The 21378-nt window shown below is 55.4% G+C and overlaps 1 protein-coding gene across 1 annotated transcript in view; it reads right to left on the bottom strand.

The window, feature by feature from the left end:
* KCNH2 (potassium voltage-gated channel subfamily H member 2) overlaps positions 1 to 21378 on the bottom strand; it is a 76633-nt gene that overhangs the window by 8747 nt on the left and 46508 nt on the right. Inside the window, exons 6-9 of the mRNA XM_053409698.1 lie at positions 8968 to 9393; positions 5183 to 5570; positions 4087 to 4286; positions 2664 to 2916 (exon numbers count right to left, since the gene is read on the bottom strand). Coding sequence (XP_053265673.1) covers positions 2664 to 2916; positions 4087 to 4286; positions 5183 to 5570; positions 8968 to 9393 — 1267 coding nt within the window. The remainder of the gene's footprint in view (positions 1 to 2663; positions 2917 to 4086; positions 4287 to 5182; positions 5571 to 8967; positions 9394 to 21378) is intronic.

The following is a 21378-nucleotide window of genomic DNA, read 5'->3' as shown; positions in this document are numbered from 1 at the left end:
AGCCTTCCTGTGCCCTGGCGACCACATGGCTTCTGCAGGAAAGGAGCCGTTTGGGGTCGGGGAGTTGGCCCAGCATGTCACAAAATCCTAGGATTGTACAGTTGGAAGGGACCCCAGGGGTCATCCAGTCCAACCCTCTGCAAAGTGACAGCAGACTGAGGACCGGGGCGTGTGTCTGGCAATCTCCACCAGGCAGCAGGGACCTCCCTCCTTGCCAGCAAAGCTATTCGTGGCAGCCTAGATGCTGAGGGCAGCAGGCAGTCCTGGGTGGTGCCAAGTCTCAGGCAGGTCGCAGGGGGCAGGAACGAGGTGGGGAGAAATGGGCAGCTTTGAGCAAGGCGGGTTCAGGGAGCCGAGAAGAGCTGCCTATAAATATCGTGGGATGCTCTGCTTCGGTCCCAGGTGAGGCAGCTGCGTCTCAGAAGGAACAGCAGAGACTCATTAAGGTGGATTTCGTCTCTGCCGGGCAAACAGGAGGCCCAGATTTATCTGAGGGTGGCTTCTTTCTCCTGGGCTCCGGCCACCTTGGAAGCTGGAGCCGGAGGAAGGAGGCCTGGTTTCCCCTGGAGGAAACCGGGCAGAGAGACCCGCCAGGGCTTCTCACGGAAGCAAGCTCTGCTCAGGTGCCCGTCCCCCTGCAGAAGGGCATCAGAAGAGGCTGCTGGATCAGGCCAGTGTCCCATCGAGTCCAGCATCCTGTTCTCACAGGAGCCACCCAAATGCCTGTGGGAAACCAGCAAGCAGGATCTCTCCCCTCCTGCCGTTTCCCGTATTCGGTGCCTCCAACTGCAGGCAGAGCCCTCAGCATCTGTGCTGCCATGAATAACTTTGCTGGCAAGGAGGCAGGTCCCTGCTGCCTGGTGGAGATCGCCAGACACACGGCCTGGTCCTCAATCTGCCCAGAGCCCAGCCTCCGACAGTCCTCTCCTCCTCCATGAATTTGTCTTATCTCCTTTTGAAGCCATCCAAGTTGGTGGCCCTCCCTGTGCCTCCTGTGGGAGGGAGTTCCACAGCTGAACTCTGTGCTGCATGAAGAGTTCTGTTACAAGAGGGGGAGAAAACAGTCTCTCTGTCCGCCTTCCCCACACCAGGCATCCTTCCTTAAACTTCTATCATTGCAACCTTTCTTCAGGCCTTCTCAGTGGTGGCGCCCGCCCTGTGCAACGCCCTCTCATCAGATGCCAAGGAAAGAAACAACTACAGTCATACCTCAGGTTAAAGACGCTTTGGGTTGCATGATTTCAGGTTGCACACCGCACCGAACCCGGAAGTACCAGAACAGGTTACTTCCGGGTTTTGGTGGTTGCGTGTGTGCAGAAGCGCTGAATCGCGACCTGAGCGTCCATTGTATCTGACTTTTAGAAGACATCTGAAGGCAACCCTGTTTAGGGAAGTTTTTAATGTCCAATGTTTTCTCGCCTTTTATTATTATTATCATCATCATTAATTCTGTTGGGAGCTGCCCAGAGTGGCTGGGGAAACCCAGCCAGATAGGAGGGGTATAAATAATAAAAATAAAATAATAAAATCATCCTCATCACCACCATCATCATCATCACCGGGGAGTCAGAAGCTGCTCTCTGGCCCCAAGGCAGACCCCTGGTCTGTTTCACTCAGTGCGGTCTTCACTGACCGGCAGCCATGGCTCTCCAGGGATTCAGAGACTGCCTTCTCTTTGAGCCCTGCCTGGAGATCCAAAGAATTGCCAAATCACAGAATTGTAAAGAATTCTTCATTGGAAAGATCTTTCAGATGGGGAGAGTCGTTTGACCGTGGAACAGGCGACCTCAGAAGATGCTGCACTCTTCTTCCTTGGAGGTTTCAAGCTGGAGGCCAGGGGTTCCTTGGCTCTCATTCCTGCATTGCAGGGGGTGGACCAGATGATCCTTGGGGGTCCCTTCCTCCCCTCTGATTCTATGAGCCCCTCACGTTCTGACTTAATGAGGGCCTGAAAAATCCTGCTGGAAACATGAGGTGGGGGCATTCTGACTCAAGATAAGCCAGATAAAACACAGCAAAATTCAGTGGGTCTTCTGCTCCTGGAGCCCTCCAATCTCTCCTGTCATGTTAAGTATAACTGTTTAATTGAACATTGAAATGGAAAATAGCTCTGTATGTGTATTGCTGAAGGGAACATGGAAATTTCCATTGGAGCTTGCATGGTGCCTAACAAGTTGATAATCAATTGTTGATGTATCTCTGCTAGCTCTTGCAGGAGGTGTTTAACCTCAGATCACCTGGGAGGGTTATTCAGTTACAAATCTCCATTTTGAGGGAGTTGTCTTTGTTCTCAAGCCACCATAGAAAAAAAGGCAAGCAAATGAGTCTTGAATAGAATTGTAGAGTTGGAAGGGACCCCAAGGGTCATCTAGTCCAACCCCTACCCCCGCCTGAAGAGAAAGCAGCTCCAGGGGTGAGACAGACCTACAATTCCTGGTGTGTTTGAAGTAGTTTTATATTTGTAAGTTGAGCCTATGCCTGGAGAAGCATGTAGCTTGTAGCACCTTTTGTTTCTGTGTCTGTTTGAAGAAAGTTCCGTAAGCAAAGCCTTGGGACCATATTTTGGCCTGGACAATTTTTATTCCAAGCGGAGTCGGTTTTCCTTCATCCGATTGCTACGTGATATTAATATCTGCCCTAGGACCCCCTCTGCGCCTCCTCACCTAGGATGGCCACGACCACGTCCCCCCGCAGGATCTCAATGGAGCCTCGGGAGATGAAGTAGAGGGCGGTGAGGACGTCTCCGGCATGGACCAGCGTGTCTCCCGGGGGGGCATGGGTGGTCTTGAACTTCATGGCCAGCGCCCGCAGGCACCCCTTGGTGGCTCCCTTGAAAGGGCGGCAGTTCTGCAGGAGGCTGCGGTTCAGGTGCAGGCAGATGTCCGCCTGCAGGCACTCGGGGAATCCTTTTAGCACCTGCGGGGGGAGAGAGAGGCGGGTTCGAATCAGCAGAGGAAGGAGCCTCTCCGCAAAAACAGCCCTGTGCTCCAGGACGGTGGTGGAGAGGGAGGGACCTTTGCCAGCTGAGGTCTGCATTTGCTCGTGGAAAGCAGTCCGGGAGCTGTGTGACGGTGGTGGGTGGGGCTAGAGGCAAAAAAAATGGGGCCTATTGGACCTCTGTACCAGGCAAAAGACAAACACACATATGTTCAGGCCCGGCCCAGCCAGGCCAAACATCCGATGTTCTGTTCCAACTTGGGTCCAGGGAACCTCAAGAGCTGCCTGGACCCTTCTAATATCACTGAGATCATCCACAGGAGCATTGCTGGGCATTCCCCAAGTCGGTGAGGCTCATTTGAAATGGAGCCTTCAGTCCTGTGGGACTCCCTGCCACTGGAGATCCAGCAGGCGCCTTCTGTGCCAATTTATAAACTCCTGCTGAAACTTTTTCTATTCTGCCAGACCTATGCAGACAGTTAAGAAGGCATTCTTCCCCAGCAGCTGACCAATGCCTGCTCATAACTTTTTATTGTATAGTTAAAAAAAATAAATTCATTGCAAACCACTTTGATATAATTTCAGTGACACAGAGGTGTACAAACATTTTTAGAAATAAATAAGTTCTCGCCCCCAATATTTACTGTTTTACTTATTTAGTAAAATTGATATACCTCTTAATTGTAAAAATAAAATAAAAAACCCCACAAGGTGGTTTGCAAAAAAAGATAATAAAATCAAGAAAGTAGACAACCATAGTTTAAAACATACAAAAAGTTAAAATACTAAGACAGGTTAAAACTCTCACCACCTTTCTAAGCATCCCTACAGGTTTGTTGAAGCAAGAATGTTTTTAGCAAGTGCCAAAAAGAACACAGGGAAGGCGCCTGCTTGGGGTCAAGAGGCAGGGAGTTCCCAAGGACCGGTGCTGCCACACTAAACAACTGAAAGCATACAAATGTGGAAAACCGGTGTTTTGTGGCACTCACAGCGTGCCCACTCCACTGATCGAAGCGTTCAAGGGGGCGCATGTGGGGCAAGGTGATCTCACAGGTCGTAGTGAGCAAGGAAACTTGGCTGCTCTCGCGATCCCAATGCTCTCCCCGCCCCCCAGCTGCCGCTGCGCATGGAGAGGCCCGGCCCACTCACCGCGTTCATGTCGATGCCGTTGGTGTAGGACCAGGCGTGCTGGAAGTACTCCTCCAGGCGCTGGCGAAGCGGGTTGGGGATCTGGTGGAAGCGGATGAACTCTCGCACCCGGAGCATCTGGGTGTGGTAGCGGGCCGTTCCCGAGTAGAGGCGCTGGATGATGGCCGACACGTTCCCAAAGATGCTGGCGTACATCAGGGCTGCGGAGAAAAGGGGGCGCTGTGTGAGGGTCTGTCTCCACCCCAACTCTTCCCACATGCAAGGTGGAAATACCTGCCCAGCAAGGCCCTCAGCCTCTCCTGAAACACCATCTGCCCCTCCCTCAATACCTCAAGGACCAGGTCCGGAGGGTGGCAACACAAGAACGGGGCCTTCTCTGCAGTGGCTCCCTGTCTGTGGAATGCTCTCCCCAGGGAACTTCGCCTGGCGCCTTCATTACACACCTTTAGGCACCAGGCAAAAGCCGTCCTTTTTAACCAGGCCTTTGGTTGATCTTATTGACATCCCATTGACATCCCATACCCTTTTAAAATGTGGCTTTTTTGGGGGGGGTGTTATTGGGTTATTGCTCTTGAGTTGATTTTATATGTTGTGGTCTTGTTGTGACCCGCCCTGAGACCTCCAGGTATAGGGTGGTGTAGAAGTCAAATTAATAATAATAATAATAATAATTTCAATCTCCTCCCTCAAAGAGCTTCTCTCAGTCCACCAGCCTTGTGCATCTGAGCAGAGGCTGCTTGCAGAGGTGCTTTCTGGCCCAGAATGGCAGGGAACCTCTGGAACTCTCTGCCACTTGACAATCCCAATGAATGGGCGTCTTTTGGTGCGTGTGCCGCAGGGGTCCATTGGGAAGAGCCATTTGATGGTGGAACAGGATCCCTCCGAAGGGGATGGATGCTTGAGCTGAGATTCCGTGATCTGGAAGGGCACCCGGTTGGGAGAGGCTGATCTTTGCCGGGGAACCCACCTAGCAGCAGAGTGGGGGGACGGGACGCCCTGAGTGTGTTTGGGGGGTGGAGAACGGCCGAGCCAAACTGCGCCTGGCCTCCGTCGCCTGCCCCCGCCCTGCCCCACGGCCCTCGCGCCCCACACTCACATCCGATGAGCATGACGCAGATGGAGAAGATCTTCTCGGGGTTGGTGTTGGGGGAGACGTTCCCGAAGCCCACGCTGGTGAGGCTGCTGAAGGTGAAGTAGAGGGCGGTGATGTACTTGTCCTTGATGGTGGGCCCCATGTGGGGGGTGCTCTCGTTGTAGGGCTTGCCGATCTGGCTGCCCAGCGAGTGCAGCCAGCCGATGGTCTTGTCCTCCATGTTGCCGATGGCGTACCAGATGCAGGCCAGCCAGTGCGCAATCAGGGCAAAGGTGCACATCAGCAGGAAGAGGACGGCCGCCCCGTACTCCGAGTAGCGGTCCAGCTTGCGCGCCACTCGCACCAGGCGCAGCAGCCGCGCCGTCTTCAGCAGCCCAATCAGGGTGGTGGTCTGGGGGGGGGAGGAGAGGGGCTGTGAGGGCAGGAGCAACAACAACCCCCCCCCGCCGCCACTCCAAATTGGGTTACGTGTCACAGAACCATCAAACGGTGTCACTGCGATCCCTGCGTTGCAGGGGGTTGGAATAGATGGCCTTTGGGGGCCCCTTCCAACCCGACAGTTATGTGAGTGAGAAGAGACACAAGGGGGACGATCTGCATCAAGCTCTCTGCCTGACCAAATGCAGGATTCAGATCCTGTGGGGCAAAATGCCCCTTTGGACCCCCTCCTCTGCAAAAAAACCCACACATGGGCTTTGATTCCACTGCCTTAGAAATTTTGGTTTGCTGATTCCTTAATACAGTGGTACCTCGGGTTACAGACGCTTCAGGTTACAGACGCTTCAGGTTACAGACTCCGCTAACCCAGAAATAGTGCTTCAGATTAAGAACTTTGCTTCAGGATGAGAACAGAAATCATGCAGCGGCAGCAGCAGGAGGCCCCATTAGCTAAAATGGTGCTTCAGGTTAAGAACAGTTTCAGGTTAAGAACGGACCTCCGGAATGAATTAAGGTACCACTGTACTCTGTTGCAAATTGGGTTGCTTTCATATGCTGGTTTCTTGGGGGCCCAGAAAGCAACATACAACTGAACCTCAGTTTTCAAAGATAATCTGTTCCGGAGGTTTGTTCGACTTCCGAAACGTTCGAAAACCAGGGTTCAAAGGGCTGTCAGCAAGTTAAATGGGGAAAAATAAGAAACACGCCTAGGCAGCCGTTTGACTTCTGAGGCACGTTCGAAAACAGAAGCATTCACTTCTGGTTTTTCAGCATTCTACTTCCAAAACGTTCGGCAGCTGAGACGTGTGAAAACCGAGGTTTGACTGTATAAATAACTGCCCCCCCATCCCTCTTGTTATTCCAAGATGCCAAAGGGATTGCAAACTTCCCTTAGGAGACTTCGGGGCAAAAGGGGCTCCCCATCTCCCACCCGTCCATTTCTTCCTCTTCACTTGCTCCTTCAGAGTCAGGAGCTCCCATAAGAACCTCAGAAGAGCAGCAGCAGGATCAGGCCCAAGGGGGGCCCCCCAGTCCAGCCTCCTGCCCCCCACAGTGGCCAGCCAAGGGGAAGCCCAAGCGGGATGGCAGAGCAACAGCCGTCTCCCACTCTTGGTGGCTACTATGGTAGACTGACTCTGTCCATGGAGGCTCCATTTAGCCCACTGCAATGGCCCACCTAGGGACGCAGGTGGCGCTGTGGGTTAAACTACAGAGCCTAGGACTTGCCGATCAGAAGGTCGGCAGTTCGAAGCCCCGCGATGGGGTGAGCTCCTGTTGCTCGGTCCCTGCTCCTGCCAACCTAGCAGTTCGAAAGAACGTCAAAGTGCAAGTAGATAAATAGGTACCGCTCTGGTGGGAAGGTAAACGGCGTGTCCGTGCGCTGCTCTGGTTTGCCAGAAGCGGCTTAGTCCTGCTGGCCACATGACCCGGAAGCTGTACTCCGGCTCCCTCGGCCAATAAAGCGAGATGAGCGCCGCAACCCCAGAGTCGGCCACGACTGGACCTAATGGTCAGGAGTCCCTTGACCCTTACCCTTTAATGGCCCACCTAGTCCAGGGTCCTGTTCTCTCTGTGGCCAACGGGATGCTCCACGGGGAATCCTGTATGGTGACCCACCCTGGGTCCAAATGTGATCCAGCCCCGTTCGGAGGACTCACAGCCCTGGCTGCTCTGAGTCTTCCCCCCCCCCCAGGAGCGGAAAGAGCGGACCCCCCAGGTGCGCTTCTCCCTGGGTCCAGAGACCCCCCCCCCACCTCCCAGCCTGCTCTCCGCAGCCAGGAGCAGACGGGTGCCCCCACAGCTGCTCCTCTGAGGCAGCCGCCATCTCTGCTGGCGCACCTGAGCCTCACAAATTCTCCTCCGCCTCCCCCCCCCCCATGCACCTGGAGCACAGGATGGGGGGCCTCCCTGGGGGCCAGACCCAGTTTCCTCGCCAGCTCCTGCCTCTCCAGCTGCCCTGTGAGCATGTGCAGGAACTGGGGGGGGGGCGAGAGACATTCTTTGGGGTGCCAAGATTGCAGCCTCGCATCCGAAGCAAAATCCCTCCTGGTCCTGGCCGATGGAGGCCATGAACTCCCCACACAGACGGGGACGGGGGAGACGGGTTGAGCTGAGATGGCAGGGGGTGAAAAGGACAGACACCCCCCTCCAGCCCCCCCTCCTTAGGCTCCTGTGGCCGCCACTTCCCTGCCTCCTGGGCAGGGAAGCTGAGATAGGAAACCGAATGGCCAAACGGCACCATAACCCTTTTTGTTCCCCACAACTGAATGCCTAGGCGCCCCACGGATTAGCTGATCACGGGGCAGCGCAGCAGCAAAAGAGGCGTTTGGTGCCCTGAGACCCCACAAGCCAGCTGATGGCCACAGCACAGCAGCAGCATCTGCCGGCCAGGTGGAGATGTTAGTAGCCAAACCCGGTGACCAAACATCTCTCGCAAAAGGCCGGTTCCCTGTCACAAAATGCGACTGGCGCCTATTCAGTTTCAAACGCGGAACACCAGGACTGAAGGACGTGTCTCAAAACTGCAGCCTACCACACAGCCCATCCGGCTGCTCAGGGTCGCCTGCACTGACTGCCAGCAATGCCCCTCCAGGGTTTAGGCAGGGGATAATAAGAACCTGAGAAGAGCCTGCTGGATCCGGCCAACTGCCCATCAGGTCCAGCACCCTGTTCTCACAGTGGTCAGCCAGAAACCCACAAGCAGGATCTGAGCCCCAGAGCCCTCTTCCCTCCGGTGGTTTCCAGCAACTAGGATTCAGAAGCATTGGGGCATCCAGCCATGATTGCTGGTAGCCATTGACGACCCTCTCCTTCTCCGTGAATTTGTCCAATCCTCTTTTAAAGCCATCCACATTGGTGGCCATCCCTGCCTCCAGTGGCAGAGAGTTCCATAGTTTACACTGCATGAAGGACTTTCTTTCATCTGCCATGAATCCTGAGGCCATTGGGGACTGAGCCTGGGACTTGTCCTTCTCTCCTTCTCCATCCTCAGCTACCTGGAGGGGCTACCTGCCATCTGCCCCCCACCCTCTGCAGCCCTCACTTCCAAACTTTATATGAAGACAAGAGTTCAGGACCTTTCCATGACAGAGATCTGACAGCTGGACACTTCTTTCTCCTAGGATGTCTACACAATAGGGAAACTCTACACCTGTTGAATTCCTGCCTGTCCTGCAGCCACCGAAGGCACTGCCCATCCTTTTCACAGAAACCAAACCCTCCGCTTTCTATCGCCCTCGCCTTCCCCGGAGCAGGAAGAGTGTTTGGGGACATTCCGTGACCTGGTGGCAGCTTAAAGGGCCCTTGCAAACGGGAGCAGCACCGAAACGCTGGGCTTTTTGCGACTCTACCTCCTCGGAGCCGGAGCCGAAGATGAGCAGGTCGAAGGGGATGGCGGCCACCATGTCGATGAGGAACCAGCCCTTGAAGTAGTGGATGGCGATCTTGGCCGGGTGGCTGACCACCTCCTCGTTGCAGTTGACGTAGGTGGTGCGGAAGTTGATGAGGATGTCGATGATGAACATGATGTCCACGATGAGGTCAACCACGTTGAGCGGGCTGCAGGAGTAGCCGCAGAAGCGCCGCGCCTGCTCCTCCCGGTCGTGCAGCAGGAAGGCGGCCGAGTAGGGCGTGAAGATGGCCGTGTAGATGACCAGCAGCAGGATCAGCCAATCCCAGACCGCCTTGAAGGGGCTGTAGTGCAGGATGGTCCACTTGTGGATGCGGGGCGCCTGCAGCTTGTACTCTGGGAGGACGTCAGCGCCCAGAGACAGGACCTGGGGACGGAGGGAAGAGACATGGGGGCCATCAGAGAGAGAGGCAGAATCACCTCCCCGGAAAGGTGCCCCCCAGTGACCCCAACAGAGTCAGCTTCCATGCCCATCCGTCAGGAACGCTTCGGTTGCCATTCATGTGCCGCAGGGGGTTTGACTGGATGACCTTTGGGGGACCCTTCCAACCCTACAGTTCTGTGATTCTCCCATCAGGCCCTGCTCTCACGATAAGATGTGACAGAGGCCGTGGCCTGGCTGCAGGGGAGGGACCGCAGTAGTGATGGATCCAGGCCCCGGGAGGCCGGAACAGCACCCCCCCCCCCGAGAAACTGAAGGAGAAAAGTCACCAGCTCAGATAAGGGAGCATGGCTTGGCTGGTTGGGCGGCCGCGTGCCAGGGATCCTTGAGCTGAGATTCCTGCTCTGCCCGGGGGTTGGGCTGGATGGCCCCTGGGGTTCCCTCAAAGCTCTGCGATTTTTCCATCCTTGGCAGCCCCTGCTCCTTCTCCTCACCCCAGGATGGCCTCTGTGGAAAAAGGAGGGCTCCCCCCATGCCCAGTCTCCGTGGGCGATGCATCCGTGGGCCTCAGTCCCCATTCAAGGAATGGCAGGCTTTGCAAGGGACCCCTAAGGGCCATCTAGTCCAACCCAGGAGCTGAAGCATCGCTGGCAGATTCAGCGCCTCTTTCCTCCTCCTGCCAGCTGTCTCAGGCTAAGGTGGGGAGACACACACCACAAACGGGGGGGGGGGAGAGCCAGCTGCTTGCCCCCCCACCCAGGGAGACCCTGAGCTATTTGTTCCCAGCATGCTTTGCTGCGCCCCCCCCTTCCCTGCTGCTGCTGCTGCCTCCGATTCCCCAGCCGGCTGCCCCAGGAGCACCTTCTATTTATAACCTTCCTGGCCATCCCATGCCAGGGTGCCCTCCAGACGGGCAGGACAGCTAATTCCTCCCGGCTCTGAAGGCGGGGTGAGCCCAAGACACCCCAAAGACACCCTCCTTGCAACGCTCCCAGTCAGAGATGGAACATGGGACACAGCAAGAGTGCCTCTGAGCACAGGCAGAGTGTCTTCCTCTCTCTGCAGTGCAATCCATCACACACGACAGCGCCCCCCACTCTGCTAGGAGCAGGGACAAGCCCTTGTTCAGGGAGACATCAAAGCAGCCCAGAAGCCCCCTAACCTCTCTGCTAAGACCCCAGGTGTCTCTGCTGGGTGCTGGTCTGTTCTCCTCCGCTGCCTCCCCCTCCCACCTGAAGCCCCCTCCCCACCCACAAGGCAGCACCTGCACCCCCATCAGGATGGGATCCCAGCACCAGAGATAGGGTCACAGCAGAGCCCTAAACCACAGCGATGTTTAAAAAACGACAAAAAACAGCAAGCAAGTGCCTCTGAGCACACACAGAGCGCCTTTCTCACGTGATGGTGCAACCTCGGAAGACTTACGTAAGCTCAAAGCTCCCCGGAGGAAGGATGTGCAACCAAACAGCTTTGCCCCACCTGACCCTCTGCTCCATGAAGAGCCAGAGCGGGTGCCCCCCCGGCCCCCTTCTGCCCCCCCAACCACCAGGAACGAGGAAGGGCTGGAGGTGGGGGGGTCACTCCGCTCCCTTTCATCCTCAGCCCCACACCCAAGCCCCTCTCCCCAGCGAAGCGCAGCGGGATGTCGGGGGACCCTCGCAAATCCACCTTCCTGAACAGCAGCTCCAAGCGGCTTTCCGACTCGGATCCCTTGGGGTCTGGCCAGCTCCCTCTCCCCTAGCTCAGCCCCAAAGCTGAGTCCATACCGCAGCCAAGAGTGCCTCTGAGCATATAAAGAGTGAGCATCCCTCTATGCAGCCGTAAGAACTACAAAAGAGACTGCTCATAGCTGTCAATGTTTCCCTTTTTCAAAGGGAAATTCCCTTATTCTGAATAGGATTCCTCGCAAGAAAAGGGAAAAGATGACAGCTATGAGCCTGCTGGATTCAGCCCAGCAAACAGGATCCAAGCCCAGAGCCCTCTCCCCTTCTGGCAGCTGGGATGCAGACGCCATCCTGGCTGGATCCGTCCAACCCTCTAATCTGTCAGGGATGCTTTACTTGAGATTCCTGCCTTGCAGGGGGTGGACTAGAGGACCCTCAGGGGTCCCTTCCAACTCTATGGCTCCAAAGCCACCCATGCCTCTTGTGGGAGGGAGTTCCACCGTTTAACTATTTGCTGCCTGAAGAAGTCCTGCCCCGTTCATCCCAGTTTAGCGATAACTCAGCCCCCCAGCACCTATTCCTGCCATAAATAAACCAGAGAGGGGACCCCACCCTCCCACTTCTGCCCCACAGAGGACAAATGGAGACCCTCCCCTCCTCCCACCCCCCCCCGGGGGAAAGCGCCTACCTTGTCTCCCTGCTCGCCATCCTGGGCCCTGGCTCTGGCGCCGCTGCCGCTGTCCAGGCACAGGCAGGTGCCACACAGGGAAGCCCCAGGCATGGGGGGCGCTCCGGGCTGGGGGGCAGCGGCGGTGGCGGCAGGGGGGCCCGAGAAATCCTGGAGCAGCTGTAGGAGGGAAGCCAGCATCCTCTCGCGAAGGCGCTGCCGCCTGCATGGCGCTCAGCCCCAGCTGCGTGCCCAGTGGGGGGCACCCAGAGGGCAGGGGGCGGGCGACCCTCTGGTGCCTGGGGCGCTGGGCATGCTGCCGGCCTGAGGGAGAACCCCTTGCAAGAGGGGGCGCAGGGAGCGGGCAGAGCAGCCACCCAGAGCGGCTGCCAGACTCGGATGTTGGGGAGGCGAGCAAGGCGGCAGCAAGAGAGAGAGGCAGGCTGGAAAATTATTGGGGCGGAAATTTTACCCAGCCTGCCCTGCTCTCTGTCTCCCAGCGCCAGAAGGAGCCAGGCTGGTCAGCCTCCCCAGCTGTTAACCCTTCGCCAGGGCGGACGGGTTGGTAGCTGCCCCCTGGCACTGCCAAGGCACCGGAGAAGCCTGGCCCCTGGGGGAGAGGAGGAGGAGGGTGGCAGCCCTGGCAGCTGTGTGGGCATCCTCTCTCCATTCCCCAAAACAGGCCCCCTTGGCGGGGCAAGAGAAAGCCCTCCCCGCCAGGCAAGACATGCCAAGCCTCGCTCCCCACCCACCTTGCGTGTGTTTGCGCACAGTTATTTTGGTACCAGACAGGCTGGCGTGTGTGTGAAAGAGTTCTAATGCTAAGGGGGGGGGCACACAAAAAAAGATTTTTCAGCAGGGCTTTCAGGAGCTGAGCAGGCCACAAAGAGCCCCCCCCCCTGCAGAAATGTGATGTCGTTTGATTGCCCAAGCAAGCGAGTCAAGGTATATCCTGTAGGGGAAGGGATTTGTTTCCCCACCTCCTGGGGAAAAGTCCCTCCTAACTATAGAATCATAAGAGTTGTGGGAAGGGGACCTGGGGGTCATCTAGCCCAACCCCCTGAAGGGCAGGAATCGCAGTGGAAGAATCCCAACTGATCTAATGAAGGAGACTCCACCGCCTTCTGGAAAGAGAGATGGATCAAATGATATAACTGTTGACTCGGAAGGTTCCCCCAGGGGCCATCTAGTCGTGTGTCCCCCCCCCCCCAATGCAGCAACTGCGGCTAAAGAATCAGACAGACAGACAGACACACAATCTCCCCCTTCCCAAGGGAGTCAAACTGCTCTTCCCATCAGAAACAGGATCTGCAGCTGGCCTACCTGGCAGGCTGGATGTACAAAGAAACCTCTCCACCCACACATGAAAAGGGCTCTGAGCATGCTTGTTGCTGATTATTTAGCTTTCATGTATATTTTAATGTTGTTGTTGCTGGCATTCTGACTCAACCTCAGGAAGGACTTGACGGCAGGAAGAGCTGCTCAACGGCGGGATGGAAGGTGGATGGCAGCCTGTCAGGGATGCTTTCGATGAGATTCCTGCACTGAGAGGGTTGGACTGGATGGCCACCAGGGGTCCCATCCAACTCTACCATTCTATGATCCATCTGCCTCCAGAGACAATGGAGTGCGCTTCCAGGGGTGAAGCCAAACCGCTGTGTGAGCAGCCGAGAGTGACCTCCCTGGGCGCAAGGCTGGGCCGTGCGCATGGGGGTCCCAGACGACAAGACCCCCTTTCTCAGCCTCACTGATGTGGCCCAAAGGAAAGCAGAGCCAGACGTGGGAGTCTGGATTTCTGTAGGGTTTTCTCGTGAGCCTTCTCTTCTCCCCGCAGGACAGTGGAGATTCAGGATCAGAGTTTTCCTTCTCTGAGACGGGATCCCTTCCCACCTCCCCCTGATATTTTAACACTTGAGTTTATAAGCAGTTAACAGTTTAGTGTCGTTACTTTATTCTGCAAAACACTTTGGAACCCTTGGACAGACAGTGACCCCTAAATGGTTTTAATAAGCAAATAATAAATAGAGGATAGCATCTTAAAAAGCAGAGACATCACCTTGCCGACAAAGGTCCGTACAGTTAAAGCCATGCTTTTCCCAGTAGTAATGTATGGAAGTGAGAGCTGGACCATAAAGAAGGCTGATCGCCAAAGAATTGATGCTTTTGAATTCTGGTGGTGGAGGAGACTCTTGAGAGCCCCATGGACTGCAAGAAGATCAAACCTCTCCATTCTGAAGGAAATCAGCCCTGAGTGCTCACTGGAAGGACAGATCCTGAAGCCGAGGCTCCAAGACTTTGGCCACCTGATGAGAAGAGAAGCCTCCCTGGAAAAGACCCTGATGTTGGGAAAGATGGAGGGCACAAGGAGAAGGGGACGACAGAGGACAAGATGGTGGGACAGTGTTCTTGAGGTTCCCAACATGAGGGAGGCAGTGGAAGACAGGAGGGTCTGGCGTGCTCTGGTCCAGGGGGTCACGAAGAGGCGGACAAGACTAAACAACAACAAATAGAGGAACGGATGGGTGGAACATCGTGGTTCCTGCTTCCGCATGCTCAGGTCTGCTCTCAGCAGCAGGGAAACTGAGGCAGGAGGGGCGGCAGATGCCAAGAAGGAGGATGTGGAAGGGTGCCTTGTTGTTGCTATTATTATTTATCTTTATATACCACCTTTACCTTCAAAGGATCTCCGGGGGGGGGCACATGGCTCCCCTCCTCCCATTCCACCTTCACAACAACCCTGAAGACAACAACTGACTCCAAGGTCACCCCGGGGGGATTCGAACCCTCCACTCCCAGGTCCCAGCCCAGCGCTCTAACCATTAGGCCTGTGGGCTCGGCCGAGGGGGGGTCCTGTGGGTCTCAGCCCCCCTGCCACGCTGCAGACCCCATGGGTTGCTTTCTAGACCTATCATTTTTATCAAATCTCCAAAAAGATTCCAAAACATTGTCGTGTACAATTTTCCTTCTTCTTGACTTCCCAGACCTCCTTTCCTGATGTTTATTTTAAACTTCTTTTTATGAGCTGCCTTACGGCACATATGCTTTTATTATCTGAACATCGCCGTCATTAGTTCTTTCGAAAACCCATGGCTTATATTCCAAATCCAATGGGATGGTGTTCAAATCGTCTGATGCGGATGCGATACTTTTCCAAGAGGGCACTTTCGAAAGCCTCCCATGAATAAATAAGTGTTCCTGAGTGTGCGAGGAACGGCCGGTGGAGAAATGGTGAAAATGGCCCATCTGGTCCTGCCTCCTCTTCAGGGCTGGCCCATTACGAAGAAACCCACAAGCAGGATCTGACCCCCAGAGCCACCTTCCCCTCATCCCGGCCCTCCAAGCGGCTGGCTGAGAGCCACAGAGGGGGCAGAGCCCGGCTGGCTCAGTCTCACAGCTGGGCCCTTGGCTCAATGCAACAGACTCTTACAGAACCATAGAGTTGGAAGGGACCCCAGGGGTCATCCAGACCAACCCCTGAAAGGCGTCCAGGGCCCATGGCCATCCAGCCTCTGCTCAAAAACCGCAAGGAAGGAGCGTCCACCCCGTCCATCCTGCACTGGAACAGCTCTTGCGGCCTGAAACCTCTTCCCGATGTTCTTAATGGCTCACCGGTGGTTCTTCAGAGGTTCTTAATGGCTTCCCAAGCCATCATCCTGTTCTTGCGGAGGCCAACCAGAGGCCCCGTCCGGGAAGCAGCCACAAGAACAACGCTCCCCTCCTGCGGTTTCCATAAGAGCCTAAGTACAGTGGACGCTCGGGCTGCGATTTGGCGCTTCTGCGCATGCGCAATTCCTGAAACCCGGAAGTAACCTGTTCCAGTACTTCCGGGTTTTGGCACAACCTGAAGCGTCTGTAACCCGAGGTATGTCTGTACCCCTGAAGAACCGGCTGGATGGGGTCAGCAGTGGGTCCTTTTAGTCTGGCATCCTGTTCTCACAGCGGCCAAGCGGATCCTTTTGAGAAGCCTCTAAGCAGGATCCAAGCATGAGAGCCATGCTCTCTCCTCCTGCGGTTTCCAGCCACCACCATCTGGAAGCAGAGAAGGGCCATCCTGGCTAGCAGGCCTTGAAAGCCGCCTCCTCGTCCATGAACTTAAAATCATGGAATTATAGCGTTGGGAAGGACCCCAAAGGTCATCCAGCCCAACCCCCTGCAATGCAGGAATCTTCTTGAACCCTCTTTCCAATCCATGCAGGTTGGTGGCCCTCACTGCCTCCTGTGGCAGGGAGTTCCATAGTTAAACTCAGACGGAAGAAGGGCTTTCTTTTATTGGTGCTGAATTTTCTCACGTTCAGTTTCATGGGGTGTCCACAAAATGTGGTCTTATGAGGGAGGGGGTGGGCTTGGCACATTCAGTGATATGGTGCCCCCCTCCAGTCAGTCTAAAACAGCCTTTCTCAACCTGTGGGTCCCAGATGTTGTTGAACTACAACTCCCATCACCCCTAGCTAGCAAGGCCAGAGCTCAGGGATGATGGGAGTTGTAGTCCAACAACATCTGGGGACCCACAAGTGGAGAACCGCTGGTCTAAAAGGATGTAGGAAGAAGGGGGCAGGCATGGGGCCCAGTTGTAGGATGAAGCTGGGGGCCCCTGTTGGTGGGGGGGTCCTTTCCTGGGCTGAGCTGCCTCTTCAAGGGCTGGCAAAATGTTCCCTGTCTGCTCCAGTTCCATTTTTAGCGAGGGAGGGGGGCAGAGGTCCAAGGGGGAGGGGGCCACCCAGGCTGAGGAGAGATGCGCTAAAATTAACTGGCCTCCTTTGGGCACCAAATTGGGACAAAATATTGGCCTTTGCTGGGAAAGCGAGGCAAAGCTGGACGGGGGAATGTGGGGGGGGGGGAGGAAGGAGCAATCTCTCCTCCCCACAAGGGAGACAGTGGGAGAGGGGGGAGCCATGACTGTGTGTGTTGCATCTCTTTCCCCAGGTCTTCCACCTAACTCAGTTTTGGAAATGGCCTTTTTTTGGGGGGGGTCCCTCCAGAGCCCCCTCCAGACCGGAAGGCAGCTCAGAGGGGTCAGCACCTCCAGGCGTCTAGCAGGGGGCTTGGCTATGGCTGGATGTATTTGGGGGGGCATGTTCCTTGAAAGCAAGTTCTCTGAATCAAACTCACTCACGGAAGGTTTGCAGGACACCCCCCTTACCCCCCCAAACAACCTGGCAGAGTCCAGTTCACCAGGTCTCTTTCTCCATGGCTTAGAGACACCCCCCCCCACAGACTCAGGTTGCCCACTCCAGAGTCTCCCCCCCAATACAATCAAAGAAGCACAGGTTTATCGAGTAGGAAGGGCCCCCCAGGGCTCATCCATCCCAACCCCTGCAGCGCAGGAATTGCAGCTGAAGAATCCCTGACAGGTGGATCTGCCATTAGACAGGATTCAGCAGCCTGGGAAAAAGCGCCAGCTGTATTTGATTAAAAATGCACATTTCCAGACCCCAAGGCACCGTTGGGCATTCTTGCTGCAGAATTCCTGATCAATTAATTAGGAATATCTTGATGAGGGGGCGGGGAGCCTTTGGACAGTCAAAGGGGCGCCCTGGGAAGGCCGTCTCTCTCTCGCTGGGCTAGATGACCCTTGCCAGCCCCTCTACAACTCTACGGCTGATTTCCTGAGTGCCTGAGCCAGGGAGATGGCAGGAAGCTGGAGGAATGCAGGAGTTGCCAAACGCACTTGTGGGTGGCGCAAAATTGGCACTAACCCGATCTAGCCCTCCCTCAGAATATGAGGATTGGAATGGCAGCCATCCTCTTGTACCCCTTGAACCTGCAGCCTTGGTCAGGCTCCCACTGGCGACACGGGGCTCCTCTTCCCATTTTACAGAAGTGGAGACTGAGGGCGGCGGCCTTGCCCAGGGGGGTTCAGGGGGGTCCTTGGCACGGCTTGCGCCAGGGGAACGAACTTCCATGGCGGGATCTCCAGGGCGCTCATTCTCCTCCTTCCTGAACATGCAGGCCTTTCGCCAGCTCACCAGAGGAACTGAAACAGACCATTTGGCTGTGCTCAAGCCTTCCTGACAGACCCTCTTGATCAGTGGGGCTGGGTCCTTCTTGGGGGTTCCACTGACCCCTGGGTGGTGGCCTGGGAGGGGCCATTCTCCGTGGGACCCCCCCCCCCAGGGCATCGTTCACTTCCACTGCATTGCTTCCTCTGTGCTGAAGAGGCTCCTCCGAACCCAGTGCTTTTTCCCCTAAAAATGTTGAGAGGTGCTCTCCTTTTCCTACTCATATTGAAATACTGGCCCTCAGTGAGGCCAAACTTAGATTCATAAAATGTTTAGGGGTATGAGTACCCCAGCGTCCCCCCAGGAAAAACCACAGTCCGTACCTGACATTTAGCACCAGATAGATAGATAGATATAGGGACCCACCCAATTTACTTGGCCTGGTTTAGAAACTGAAGGCAGTCAAAATGACCCACACTTGGGGGGGGGGCTCCTCTGAACGAGCCCCCTGGCGTCCTCTGCCCCCTTTCTGCCTGCTTCTGTTGCTCCTTGTCTGCTGTGGGCACAGCAAAACTTTATTTATTTCTTGCATTTTACAAGGGGGTTGGACTAGATGGCCCCTGAGTGTCCCTTCCAGCGCTACAACCCTTATGAATTTTTATATCCCGCCTTTCCTGCAGGGAGCTCAAAGTGGCCACTGTGTTCCTGCTTCCTCCCTTATCCTTACAACAACCCTGTGAGGTAGTCTAGGCCAAGAGGCAGCGACTGCCCACGCCAAGGTCACCCATGGCTGAGTGGGGACTTGAGCCTAGTGCTCTAACCACTAGGCAACACTGCCTCTCTGTTGAATTGCCCCACAGCTGGACACAGGAGGGAACGGGAGATCAGGGGGGGGCAGGACAAGTGCAGGGGCACAGCATGGTCTTTCCCAGAGTCCCCTCCCACCCCCAAGCAAGCTGCCCCCCATTTCTCACCCCCCATCCTGCGCCCCTGGCCTCACAGGGCTGGTCAAGTGGGGCCTTTGCCCTCTTCGTAATGTTGGGGGTGGCGCAGGGCTCAGCTCCGGAACCCGCTTTCCATGCAAGGGCTTGACTCAGGAAGAAGAGAGTGCCTCTGAGTGCGAGCAGAGTGGATTTATGGCAACGCAGAGAAAGCCTAGACCTGCACCCCAGTGAGGCCTCTTGAATTCAGCTGCAATGGTTGGTGGAGCATCAGGGAGAAAGGGAGCAGAGGACCGTCTCTGCCTGCCCATCCCAGGGCACAGAGTTCAACTACGGAACTCCCTGCCACAGGAGGCAGTGATGGCGACCAAGCTGGCTGGCTTTAAAAGAGGACTGGGCAAAATCCTGGAAGACGGGCCGGCCGGGCAAAGTGCTTCCTTCTGCTTGCGCCTTTCATTCCAGGATTCACAGTTCAGGCAAAGCAGTAGCAGGGGGCGTGCTGGAGCCTTTCTCGAACCCAGAGCCTGCGGCTGACAGAAGGGGCATTTCCTAAGGGGCTGGAGGGCTACCTGGCTAGGCTGGGGGGCAGCACCCCACACCCCCAGCGCCCCCCAAGGAGGGCTTTGGCCGCAGGGCTCCCCAGGGGAGAAGAAGCACCTTGATTGGAGCGAGAGAACAGAGGGGAGGCCGAGGGCTGAGCTCTGAGGAAACCAGTGAGAGAGACAGTGTGGTGTAGGGGTTAGAGTCATGGACTAGGTCCTGGGAGACCAGGGTTCGAATTCCGCCTCTCAGCCATGAAGATCCCTGGGTGTGACCTGCAGCCAGTCACTGCCTCTCAGACCATTATTATTATTATTATTATTACTATTATTATTATATTAGCCTACCCCACAGGGTTTCTGTGCGAAAACGTTCCTCTTCAGCCAGACCTTTGGCTGATCAACAGTCTATGTCCTTTTCAATGTCTTTGTGGGAGGGGGGAAATTATGGGTTTGTTTTGTTCTTGTTTTTATAGTGTCCTTTGTGGTTTCATTCTGTGTTTTTGTGCTGTGGAGCACCCTGAAAACTCCGGGTGAAAATTTAATAAATAACACCCAGAATAAATTGTGGGGATTTAAATGGGGGGGGGGAGAGACCTCCTTGAACTCCTTGCAGAACAAAGCGGGAGACACAGGAACTGGACATTTATTTTTTTTAAGGAAATGAAATTGCTTCTCTGGGAGCCCTTTTTGGACTGGGGGGGGGTCCTTTGCCTTGTGCAATGTGCCAAATCCCGAGTGGGGGGCATCTTGAAGAGGTTTGCCTGGACACATGCAAACCTCACAGAGCTTGAACTGGTTCCAACTTCAAGGTGGGAGATGGAGGGCTGGGGGCAACGCCGTCTCTTCTCACCAGCCTCTCTGTCCTGCTGCTGGCCTGGGGGGCAGAGTCCACATGGGAGCAGACCAGGCCCTCCCCACACCTTGCAGAAAGACAGAACCATAGACTTGGGAGAGACCCCAAGCGGCCATCTAGACCCAGCAAGGCAGGAATGGCGGTTGGCAAATCCCTGACCGCTGACCAAAGGACCTCTGTTTAAAGCTCTTCTCCCACGAAGGAGACTCCACTGGGAGACCCCTGGAACCGGAAGGGATGCCAAGGGCCACTGAGTCCGAGCCCCCACAAGGCAGGAATCGCAACGAAAGCATCCCAGACTCTGCTTGGAAACCTCCGAGGAGGAGAGATGACCATAAGAGCAGCGGGTCCAGCTGGGACCCCAACAAATAAAAATAATATTAATGATGATGATGATGATAATAATATTAAAAAAAAATTTTTATACCCCGCCCATCTGGCTGGGCTTCCCCAGCCACTCTGGGCGGCTTCCAACAAAATATTAAAATACGGTGATAGCTCGGGTTAAGTACTTAATTCGTTCCGGAGGTCCGTTCTTAACCTGAAACTGTTCTTGACCTGAAGCACCACTTTAGCTAATGGGGCCTCCTGCTGCCGCTGCGCCGCCAGAGCACGATTTCTGTTCTCATTCTGAAGCAAAGTTCTTAACCCGAGGTACTATTTCTGGGTTAGCGGAGTCTGTAACCTGAAGCATATGTAACCTAAAGCATATGTAACCCAAGGTACCACTGTATGGTAATACATCAAACATTAAAAGCTTCCCTAGAGAGGGCTGCCTTCAGATGTCTTCTAAAAGTCTGGTAGTTGTTGTTCTCTTTGACATCTGGTGGGAGGGCGTTCCACAGGGCGGGCGCCACCACCAAGAAGGCCCTCTGCTTGGTTCCCTGTAACTTGCCTTCTCGCAGGGAGGGAACCGCCAGAAGGCCCTCTGCGCTGGACCTCAGTGTCCGGGCAGAACAATGGGGGTGGAGACGCTCCTTCAGATATACAGGACCGAGGCCGTTTAGGGCTTTAAAGGTCAGCACCAACACTTTGAATTGTGTTCGGAAACGTACTGGGAGCCAGTGTAGGTCTTTCAAGACCGGTGTTATATGGTCTCGGCGGCCGCTCCCAGTCACTGCCTCATTCTGGATTAGTTGTAGTTTCCGGGTCACAAGCAAGCAAGCAAGCAAGCAAGCAAGCAAGCAAGCAAAGAAATCTCTGGAAAGAGCTCAAGGGCCAGAGCTCCGTGTCAGAACACCTGCTTGGCATGCAGATGGCCCTGGTTCAACCCAGGTAGGGCTGGGAGACAGACCCCTGTCCAAAACCCAGGAGAGCCATTGCTGCCGGTCAGTGTAGGGAATGCTGAAGTGGACTGGCCCCAG

This window comes from Podarcis raffonei, chromosome 12 (assembly GCF_027172205.1).
Source record: "Podarcis raffonei isolate rPodRaf1 chromosome 12, rPodRaf1.pri, whole genome shotgun sequence".
NCBI lineage: Eukaryota > Metazoa > Chordata > Lepidosauria > Squamata > Lacertidae > Podarcis > Podarcis raffonei.
This window is presented reverse-complemented; position numbering and strand designations above follow the sequence as displayed.